General features: G+C 50.0%; 1 protein-coding gene across 1 annotated transcript; it reads left to right on the top strand.

Moving 5' to 3' along the window:
- Positions 1–4,313: 4,313 nt before the first annotated feature.
- Positions 4,314–11,503, top strand: LOC146373479 (dehydrogenase/reductase SDR family member 11-like). The gene is made up of 6 exons (XM_084951650.1): positions 4,314–4,433; positions 4,516–4,610; positions 10,856–10,985; positions 11,105–11,197; positions 11,296–11,358; positions 11,474–11,503. The coding sequence occupies exons 1-6, from the start codon at positions 4,314–4,316 to the stop codon at positions 11,501–11,503; spliced, it is 531 nt and encodes a 176-aa protein (XP_084807776.1).

An 11,503-nucleotide genomic window follows, 5' to 3' on the forward strand; every position in this document is an offset into this window, starting at 1 on the left:
CAGCTGGCCACCAATATATCATCAAGGTACACGAAGACGAAAGGCAGCCCGCGCAAAACAGAGTCCATCAACCGCTGAAAAGTCTGGGCGGCGCCTTTCAGGCCGAACGGCATGCGCAAAAATTCAAACAGGCCGAAAGGGGTAATAACGGCAGTTTTGGGGACGTCTTCGGCGCGCACGGGAACCTGGTGATACCCCCGCACCAAGTCAATTTTAGAAAAAATCGAGGTGCCGGCGAGGTGGGCGGAAAAATCCTGGATGTGGGGAATGGGGTAACGGTCGTTCTCCGTGACATTATTCAAACGGCGAAAATCCCCACACGGCCGCCACCGACCGTCAGACTTGGGCACCACGTGTAGCGGAGAAGCCCAGGCACTATTCGAGCGCTGCACTATGCCAAGGCGCTCCATTGCGGCAAACTCTTCCCGAGCGACGGAGAGTTTCGCGGGGTCGAGGCGGCGCGCGCATGCGAACACAGGGGGACCGACCGTCGGAATATAATGTTCAACCCCGTGCTTCGTTGCAGTGTTCGAGAAATTAGGAACAGTCAGTGAAGGGAACTCCATGAGCAAACGCTGAAAAATATTCCCTGAAGTCACTAAATTAGCCCGATTCAGGGGCTCGATGGCGCGAGTGAAACAGGGTATTGAAGAAAAAGACAGTGCATCGATTAAGCGTCTGTTAGCGATGTCGACCAGCAGTCCGTGGGCACAAAGAAAATCTGCGCCCAAAATAGGTACAGAGCTAGCGGCAACAACAAAGGTCCATTGGAAATTCCGACCATGAAAACAAACAGTCACGGACCTTTCCCCGAACGTTGCGATGGGAGAGCCATTAGCCGCAATAAGCTGCGGTCCGCAGCCCGCTGCCAAACTGTCAGCTCCGGACGGGGGAAGGAGGCTCTTCTGGGAGCCGGAGTCGACCAGGAAACGTCTCCCAGAGCGCGAGTCTTCTATGAAGAGCAGTTTTTCTTTGTCGCCAGCGGTCGCGGCCGCTACAGCGCGCTGGCAGGGTCCATGTCCCAGGGTCGGAAAAGCGCAAGGCGGCAGGCAGCGGCGCGCTCCGGCGCCAAAACGCTGATGGTAGAAACAGAGGTCCCGTCCGTGGTGTCGCTGTGCCGCGATCTTTGCCGTCAACGAAGGATCGGGTACGTCGTGGCAGGTCAGCGGGGAAGTGGAAGGCGCCGCCGGCGAGGCTGGAACTAGGTCGTGATCGTGGAAAGTTCGGGTAGCCAGGAGAATACGATCCGCGTCCTCAGCCAGGGAGCAATAATCCTTCGTGCCCAGAAGCGGAGAGTTGGCGAGGCCGGCTCTCACGGCCGCCGGCAGCTGTCAGAGGAAGATGTGGGCGAAGAGGAATCCCCCGTCGTCCGGTCCGAGAAAGGATAGCATGTGCTCCATCAGTTCGAGAGCCGTACCGCCACCCAGGCCTGAGAGGGAGAGGAGCTTCTCGGCTCGCTCTGCGTCGAAGAGGGCATAGCGCCGAAGAAGCAGCTCCTTAAGGGCGGCGTACTTCCCTCGGGTGGGTGGGTCCCGGAGGAGAGTCAACGCACGACGGGGGGCTAGCGGGTCGAGAGAAGCCACCACATGGTGATATTTCGTGTCGTCAGCCGAGATGCCACGAAGGGCGAACTGAGCCTCCACGTGCACGAACCACGACGGGGGATCGTGAAGCCAAAAGTCCGGCAGCTCGAGCGCCACAGCAAACGTAGCTGCAGCCGGAGGCAGAGGGCTGGCGGCTGCTGATGCATCCAGAGCGGAGTCGGTGCCACCATCGGACTGCAGCATGTTCGAGTCAGGGGTCACCAATGTGGAGGTAAACACAGACGACACGAGAGCTCTCGATTAACACTGCTCGTTTATTGCTCATCACCACACAACTGAACACTTTCCCTCCAAAACACAGCAACAACAATTCCTGAGAACTGGGTGTGAGTGGAGCCCTCCAGTGGTCCACCACACTGTCTTGATTTGTGTGATATGCAGCAGACAGTGATATTTCGGCAGATAACGGATATATGGAATATCGTCCATCAGAAATCATTTTCATAGCTTTTTTGTGTAAACTGTAGTAGGTGTGTGAAAAGTAAATTTATATTGTGTAGCTGGTTATATATTTTTGTTTCATATTTTGCCTTTGTCTTTTTTACACGACTGTACTACGACCTCTAGTGGTTAACATTATAATGGAAGTTAAAGCAGAGCTGGTTTGGTTTCAAAAACTGGCAGCAGAGTGTCAAAGTGCTGGCCAGCCCTTTCAAGTGTGACTTGACCAAAGAGCAGGAAATTCTGTCCACGACTGTACTACGATCTGTAGTGGTTAACATTGTAATGGAAGTAAAAGCAGAGCTTTGAAATGCAAAATGATGATGAACTTCAGTGGTCTGTTTTCTTGGGACATTTGTGCTCTTCATTAACAGCCAGCCATGGTTTAATTTCCATACATCAGTATTGCCATGTTTATACCAGTGTTATCTTATTATGAGTGAACTGCTTGTTTAAAATGCAATTAAAATGAAAGTTCAATAAGTCACAGTAAAAAACATGAAATAAGAGAAAATCACAAATCTGAACGTGCAGAGAGGCATCAGAGAAGAGAAAGAGCTTAGCCGTCTTTGTATGATGTGTGTTGGTCTACCAGTCTACAGACAAACTCGACATGTCTTTTCTCCACAAGTCTTCCTCAAAGAGAAATCATATTTAAAATAAACCAACTGCTGCTACTAATACTACTGCCACAAATAATAATAATAATGATAAGGAGGTTTTTTCTGCTGTGTCATGCTGACATGAAACCAAGAAACTGGGCGGGCAGCCAGTTTATCTTACTGTAAATACATTAATAAAACCGGTTAGTTACAATTCATCTTCCATTATAACACTGTAAACCTGACTCTGTGTAAAATGTAACAATCTTTGGTGTAGTGTTTTTTATTTTATATGGGTTATTTATGGAAGCTTGTCTCTCTCCCCCCCCGTCAAAAATAAAAACAACAACAAACAACAAAAAAACCTTAATGGTCCAAAATTCAACTTCCTCGGAAGTTTGGATTTATTGGAGTCACAATTCTGGTATAAAGTAATACCAAATAATGTTGATGAGCTGTGTAATGTGAAATGCTTGACCTTCACAAGTTTTCCATTTCTGCAAATTCACTCACTTCAGTCTTTATTGTCGCAGTCACAGTGTATGGTGCATAGAAGGAGAGCTTGCTGACACAACCATGATATGTTAGTTTGAGATAATAACTTTTGTTTGATAAAGAATTTGCTTTGTAGCCAGTGATTCAGCTGAAATGAAGTGGTTAATCAGTCAATGCGTTCCATTCGTTGGCGTCTCGTGAAGTCTGCACCGAGACTTAAGACGTTCCAATATATATATCTATAGATGGATGGTTAACGGGCACAAGATAGTTGGCGCTCACTGTCACTGAGACTCCTCATCACTCTCTTCATACTTTTGGTGCTTTCGTGCGTGTAGCAGGTTACCGGTGTCTGTGATGGAGCGCTGGCGGGGCAGAGTAGCTCTGGTGACCGGAGCCTCGGTCGGGATTGGGGCGGCTATAGCTGTAGAGCTGGTCCCGCTCGGCATGAAAGTGGTGGGCTGCGCCAGGGACATCGGAAAACTCCAGGTTTGTTCTGAAAACTGGATTTCAACAGAGATTATTTAATGTAAAACTCTAATGAAAAGGAATTTTTAATATGAAGCTCTGTCAGGCGAACATCATATTGGGGCTGTCGAGCAGACAGACCCTTTATTTTACTGTGAATAAATTATAAATACTTTAATTCTTAAAACAGGTGCATTAGTTTACGATAAAGACATTTGAGGGGAGTTATTATTTCCATCTATGCACCAAACCGATTTCAGCCGAAATGGATGGAGCAATAACAAATTGCATAAGGCAATCCTATTGATGTACGCTTCAAAGAAAAAGAGTTGAGAGAAGCAAAAAATAAAGAAACAAATAAAGAAAAACATAGTTTATGCGGTATATATTGGTCTATATGCATGGGTTACATCTTGATGAATGGAGTTGTCCAAATCCACAAAGAGCAGTAAACCTCAGGTCAACAGCCACAGCACAGGTCAGCTGATCACAACCTGTACACAAAGAAATCTGCTGGAGCTTATTATGATTAATTTACTCATACTGCTATGATATATATATATATATATATATATATATATATATATATATATATATCCTGTTTTTTTTTCAGAAACTGGCAGTAGAGTGTCAGAGCGCCGGCTACCCGGGTGTTTTGGTGCCTTTCAAGTGTGACTTGGCCAAAGAGGAGGAGATTCTGTCCATGTTTGCAGCGATCAAAGAGCAGCACAAAGGCATGGACGTGTGCATCAACAACGCTGGCTTGGCTCACCCAGAGCTGCTGCTAAACGGCAAAACCAGTGCCTGGAAAAACATGTTGGATGTAAGGACTCAGAGTTATTTTAGAAAAACAAAATTCCAGATATTTTCTTTACCATTTATTTCGCTGCTTTGGTTACTTACAGGTGAATGTTCTTGCACTGAGCATCTGTGCACGTGAAGCTTATCAGTCAATGAAAGAGAGAAACGTGGATGATGGGCACATCATAAACATAAACAGGTGCAGTTTTATTTTACTTAAGGACAGTGATGGGTATGCTTGTGAAGTTTATTGATTTAATCATCACACAAATACCTCAGTCATGATCATATTGAGATTATGAGCTTCTTTTGCCAACTCTCTAGGCTCTACCTGTCACGGGTTGCTCTGAGGATCCACTCGCAGGACTCCGGAGTGTGTTTTAACAGAGACGGTTTATTTACAAGATCTTCACCAAGTGTATTTACAGACAGTGCGAGGACAGTGCTATATACAAGATGTGAGAGGCAGGGTTCCAGGGCTCCAGGGAAAACAAGGGAATCACACACGCGCTCACGCCAACCTCTCTCCGCTAGTGACCAGTCACTCCTTACACACTCCACACGGGGAAACACGGGGACGGGTCCGGGGAATCTAGAACAGAGAGACACACGTTAACTTTCTGAGACGGAAGCGTGGGAAACTTGGGCTCGACGTGTACTGACTAGAGTCTTCACAACAATCCAGCATTGAACAGCTGATCTCCTCCTTCTAATATACCAGCTGGTCTGATGAGGCCCAGGTGTGCACGATCCGGGAAGGCGTGGACCGAGGGCGTGAACCCGCCATGAGTTCCGCCCCGGCAAAACAGGGGAGAGGGAGAGAGAGAGGAAAAAGAGAAGAGAAGGGGGGCTAGGAGTGGAGAGATGCTGATCAGCGCCTTGCCGATCCCGCAGGTCGTGACAGTACCCCCCCTCCAACGGGAGCCTCCCGGCGACCCCCAGGCTTCTCAGGGTGAGCCTCATGGAACCGCCGAACCATGGCCCGGTCCAGCAGAGCCGCCCGCAGGACCCAGGAACGCTCCTCGATGCCGTAGCCCTCCCAGTCCACAAGATACTGCAGGACACGGCCACGGCGCCTGACGTCCATAATCCGAGTCACGGAGAAGGCTGGACGGCCAGCGATGACCCGGGCGGGTGGAGGGGGTCCGGAAGGAGGGCACAGAGGACTGGAACAGTGGGGTTTGATTTGTGAGACATGAAACACATTGTGGATACGCATGGTCCTGGGGAGCTTGAGACGCACAGAAACGGGGTTAACAACGGAGTCCACGTCGAACGGTCCAATGAAGGCGGGGGAGAGTTTTTGTGATTCTCTTCTGAGAGGTACATACCAGGTCGAGAGCCAAACTTTCTGTCCAGGTGAGTAGGCCGGAGCCGGGGTCCTGTGGCGATCTGCCTGCCGTTTGTTCCGGTCTGCCGTGCGAAGAAGGGCAGCTCTAGTGGCCCGCCATGCGCGCCGACACCGCCGCAGGTGCTGCTGAACAGAGGGCACAAAGTGCTCACCTTCGATTGCAGGGAACAGGGGAGGTTGGTACCCCAGGGAGGCCTCGAACGGAGAGACGCCTGTGGCCGACGAGGTAAGGCAATTGTGAGCGTACTCCACCCACGTCAGTTGCTCGCTCCAGGTGGTCTGATTAGTGGACGTCAAGCAACGGAGAGCTGCTTTGAGTTCTTGGTTGGCCCGTTCCGCTTGACCGTTGGTCTGTGGATGAAAACCCGATGAGAGACTGACCTGGGCCCCTAAGGAGGTGCAGAACTCCCTCCAAACACGTGACGTGAACTGTGGGCCTCGGTCTGAGACCACTTCAGCAGGGATCCCGTGGAGGCGAAACACATGAGTTGACAGAAGCCGGGCGGTCTCCAGGGCAGTGGGGAGCTTGGGGAGAGCAACAAAGTGGGCAGCTTTAGAAAAACGGTCGACAATGGTGAGGATGACTGTGTTACCTGATGACGGCGGAAGACCAGTGACAAAGTCAACCGCAATGTGGGACCAGGGGCGGCTTGGCGTAGGTAAGGGATGAAGTAGGCCGGCAGCGGGCTGGTTGACAGGTTTATTCTGGGCACAGGTTGGACAGGCGGTGATGAATTCTTGGACGTCCTTGGCCAGTGTAGGCCACCAGGCGAACCGCTTGATGAAGGTGACGGTGCGATGAATGCCCGGATGACAGGTGAGTTTTCCGCCGTGGGCCCATTGTAGCACTCGTGAGCGAACCGACGTGGGAACAAAGAGCAATCCCGGGGGACCAGTCCCTGGGTCCGGTTCTGCCCGCTGGGCCTCCCGTATGGCGGACTCGATCTCCCACGACAGGGCTCCGATAACACATGTGGGAGGGAGAATGGGAGCCTCACGGGTGGGGTCCTCTGAGGTGGTGAATTGGCGGGAAAGGGCATCGGGTTTCACGTTCCGAGAGCCGGGCCTGTAGGTGATGGTGAAGCAGAATCTGGTAAAGAACAGAGCCCACCTGGCTTGTCGGGCGTTTAGTCGTTTAGCCGACCGGATGTATTCGAGGTTCTTGTGGTCTGTCCATACCACAAAGGGTTCTGTTGCGCCCTCCAGCCAGTGGCGCCACTCCTCCAGGGCGAGTTTGATTGCCAACAGCTCCCTGTCCCCGATGTCGTAGTTCTGCTCTGCAGGAGAGAGACGACGGGAGAAGTAAGCACAAGGGTGGAGCTTACCCTCTAGTTGCTGGGAGAGGACTGCTCCAACCCCTACATCCGAGGTGTCCACTTCCACGATAAACTGCCGCTTGAGATCCGGTTGCCGGAGGATGGGCGCCGACGCGAAGCGTTTCTTTAGCCGGGAGAAAGCCTCCTGAGCCTGATCATCCCAGCAGAAAGGTACCTTAGGGGAAGTTAAACGGGTTAGTGGCAAAGCAATCTTGCTGTAGTCACAAATGAACCTCCGATAAAAGTTGGCAAACCCGAGGAACCGTTGAAGCTGCTTACGGTTAGGTGGAGTGGGCCAGTCCAAGACTGCTTGTACCTTAGCTGGATCGGTTCTTAAATCGCCCTGTTCGATGATGTAGCCCAAAAATGACACAGTACTCACATGAAACTCGCACTTCTCCCCTTTAACAAACAGCTGATTCTCCAGGAGACGTTGCAGGACTTGTCTGACGTGGCATACATGATCAGAGAGAGAGGGGGAGAAGATGAGGATGTCGTCAAAGTACACAAACACAAAACGATTGATGAAATCTCGGAGAACATCATTGACTAGACCCTGAAAGACAGCTGGAGCATTAGTCAGTCCAAACGGCATGACCAAGTATTCAAAATGGCCCAGGTGCGTGTTGAAGGCCGTTTTCCACTCGTCTCCCTCTCTCATCCTGACTAAGTGGTAAGCATTCCGCAGATCGAGCTTAGTGAAAATGGTCGCCCCCTGCAGGAGTTCAAAGGCGGAGGATAAGAGTGGCAGAGGGTATTTATTCTTAATAGTAATGTTATTGAGGCCCCGGAAATCAATACATGGCCGAAGGCTTTTATCCTTCTTAGTGACGAAAAAGAACCCGGCAGCCACGGGGGATGAAGAGGGGCGAATCAGTCCATCAGCCAAGGATTCATTAATATACTTCTCCATGCATTCACGTTCAGGTTGAGAGAGACTGTATAAGCGACTAGTGGGAAGAGGTGCACCTGGGAGCAAATCAATACTGCAGTCGTACGGGCGGTGAGGAGGAAGAGAGCGGGCTCGGTCCTTACAAAATACTTGCTTGAGATCATGATACTCTGACGGGATGGCTGAAAGGTCAGGGGGCTCGTGTGGTAGTGGGTTAGATGCTTTAACGGGAGTAGCTGCTTTTAAACAAGTCATGTGACACTCCTCCCCCCACCCCAGAACCCTCTCCTCCTTCCAGTCGAGTACGGGGTTATGCTGGCGCAACCACGGAAATCCTAGCACTAGGGGCGTGAGAGGAGCTTTAAAGACATAAAACTGCAACAGTTCAGTGTGATTCCCAGACAGAGTTAGGGACACGGGTTCTGTAACGTGAGTTATGTCGGGGAGACGTTGACCATTTAAAGCGGTGACCTGCAACGAGTGGGGCAATGCTTGTGTGTAAATCTTAAGTTTGAGAGCCAGGGAAGCATCCATGAAGCTCTGCTCCGCCCCAGAGTCAATCAGCGCCTGAAGAGAGTGAGAGGCAGAGTGGACAGTCACTTTAGCGGCTAGCATGAAGCGTGGAGGAGAATGTGAAAAGGAGACCTCGCCCACCTGTATCCTCCTTTCTACCGGCGGGCGAGGTCTTTTGGCCGTGCAGGACAGACCTTGGCGAGATGGCCCTTGCGGCTGCAGTAAAAGCACTCACCGGACCTCCATCTGCGTGCTCTCTCCTCCGGGGAAATTTGGGAGCGTCCAATCTGCATGGGTTGCTCATGCTCGTCGCCGCGGTCCACTTCCCGATCACTACTTCCGCTTCCGCCGGAAGCTGTCTCCGCTCGCCCCACAGGCCTCTGGGAACCGTAGTTGCTGGCGCGGTGACGCGCCCTCAAATGTTCATCTACCTTAACACATAAGGTGATTACTTCCGACAGAGTCTTGGGCAGCTCCCTCATTAATAGTTCGCCCTTGAGTTCATCACAAACATTGTTTAATAAGGTACTTATCAGGAAGCGCAGGCTGCCCCCATCCAGTCTCCTCAGCCAGTGTCCAAAACTCCACAGAGAAGTCCGCCATACACCGTCTTCCTTGTTTTAAGTTCAGCAAACGGTGGCCCGCTGCCTCAGCTCCGGTGCCCCTTTCGAACACACTTTTGAACTTTGAGAGAGAATCAGGATAGGTAATCTCCGGGCTGGTTCGTAATACTGCTTGAGCCCAGTTCAAGGCTTGACCGCGGAGTAACTGAACGAAAAAGGCTATCTTAGCCCCATCACTTTCATACGTTCGCCGCAGCTGCCTAAACTGCAACGTAATCTGTGTTAGGAAGCCAGCACACTTGTGGAACTCACCAGCGAATGGCTCCGGTGACGGTAGAGCTCGTTCCGGGGGCTCCGCGGAAACGGGGGCTGGTGGCGTAGAGAGTTCCGGGGCTGGCGGCTGTGCGGGAGCAGACGGGGGGGGCATAGCGGGACCTGGCAGAGGTATGTGCTGAGCGAGAGCCTGAGTGAGTGCGAGCAACTGATGGTTAATGTGTTGTAGCATCTGCTCGTGTCGCTCCAACACGGCTTCTGGAGGAGGGGTGGGTTGCCGAGCTGAGTCCGCTGGATCCATAGTATGGCTGGATTGTTACTGTCACGGGTTGCTCTGAGGATCCACTCGCAGGACTCCGGAGTGTGTTTTAACAGAGACGGTTTATTTACAAGATCTTCACCAAGTGTATTTACAGACAGTGCGAGGACAGTGCTATATACAAGATGTGAGAGGCAGGGTTCCAGGGCTCCAGGGAAAACAAGGGAATCACACACGCGCTCACGCCAACCTCTCTCCGCTAGTGACCAGTCACTCCTTACACACTCCACACGGGGAAACACGGGGACGGGTCCGGGGAATCTAGAACAGAGAGACACACGTTAACTTTCTGAGACGGAAGCGTGGGAAACTTGGGCTCGACGTGTACTGACTAGAGTCTTCACAACAATCCAGCGTTGAACAGCTGATCTCCTCCTTCTAATATACCAGCTGGTCTGATGAGGCCCAGGTGTGCACGATCCGGGAAGGCGTGGACCGAGGGCGTGAACCCGCCATGAGTTCTGCCCCGGCAAAACAGGGGAGAGGGAGAGAGAGAGGAAAAAGAGAAGAGAAGGGGGGCTAGGAGTGGAGAGATGCTGATCAGCGCCTTGCCGATCCCGCAGGTCGTGACACTACCTTACTATATAAAGCACCGTTGTTGTGATTTGGGGCTAAATAAATAAAAATAACTGATTTAAACCTCACTATGGCCAATGATTGCTTTTATTGCTGGTTAATCGAATAAAAATAAATGCCAGACAGCTGTGAAAAATGTCACTAACAATATCCTAAAGCCATAAGTAAAATCTTCATAGTGCTTTCATTGGCAACTAGCAGCTCAGAACCAAAAGATTTTTCAGTGTACTATGAAAATCATCAAAGGAAAAATGCAGGATAACCAAATGAAATTAATACACAAATAACTACTTGAAATTATATAGAAACTGCCAAATTACAGCACAACAGCATGGTTGTGCAGTGGTTAACGCTGTTGCCTCACAACTTCTGGGTTCAAATCCAGCATCTTTCTCTGTGTAGTTTGCATCTTCTCCTTGTGTCCAAGAGTTCTCACCTTCTCACATAGTCCAAAGACATGCAGTTAGTTGGGTTAGTTTAGTTGAACTGTGTCTGTGTCTCTGTGTTAGCCCTGTGACAGACTTGGGACCTGTCTCTGCTGTACCCGAGGCTCCAGAACCCCGAATTAGATAAGCAGAAGCAAACAGATGGATGGTTAATGCTGATTTGATTAGCAGCTTGTAAATCTCTGTCTGTTACAGCCAGTGCGGTCATCAAGTGTTTCCTAATGCTGATGTACATTTCTACACCTGCACCAAGTATGCTGTAACTGCCCTGACTGAGGGCCTGAGGCAGGAGCTGCGTGCAGAAAACACTCATATCCGGGCCACAGTAAGCCTTTGAAAGACACTGTAACCAGCTCCAAAGTACCTTTAACACTAATGTCAGCTGGTATGAGATGCACGCACAGTACTTCTTGAAGAATCCTCATTAATAATGTCATTTTGCAGAGTATTTCTCCTGGTGTAGTGGAGACAGAATTTGCATCACGCCTCTACAGAGATAATTCTGATAAAGCAGCTGCTGTATACAATAAATATAAGGTAAAATTATTATTCCTTCAACTCCTACAATTCCTACAGTATTGCTGATGTGATTATTCAGCTAAAATTTCATTAAGCACTTTTAACTTCTTTGATAGTCTCTGGAAGCAAAAGACCTCGTCAGTGCCATCACATATGTGCTCAGTGCCCCTCATGTTCAGGTTTGAGATTTTCTCATATTTTCATCGTTTTTGTGACCTTTTGAATGTTTGTCTTTTGCATTTTAAATACCAGCAGTTTAGTCATAAGATAACATTCATCTATCTTTTCTTTCAGATTGGGGAGATTTTGCTTGAAGGTCTGTAG

Source organism: Perissodus microlepis, chromosome 14, assembly GCF_051167445.1.
Source record: "Perissodus microlepis isolate ML-2025 ecotype Zambia chromosome 14, ASM5116744v1, whole genome shotgun sequence".
NCBI lineage: Eukaryota > Metazoa > Chordata > Actinopteri > Cichliformes > Cichlidae > Perissodus > Perissodus microlepis.

Bases quoted from the DNA above. Each gene is read 5' to 3' on its own strand.
- LOC146373479 (XM_084951650.1), top strand. From the start codon at position 4,314: ATGTTTGCAGCGATCAAAGAGCAGCACAAAGGCATGGACGTGTGCATC. The intron at 4,434-4,515 runs GTAAGGACTCAG...GGTTACTTACAG, and splicing joins CCTGGAAAAACATGTTGGAT to GTGAATGTTCTTGCACTGAG. The intron at 10,986-11,104 runs GTAAGCCTTTGA...GTCATTTTGCAG, and splicing joins ACACTCATATCCGGGCCACA to AGTATTTCTCCTGGTGTAGT.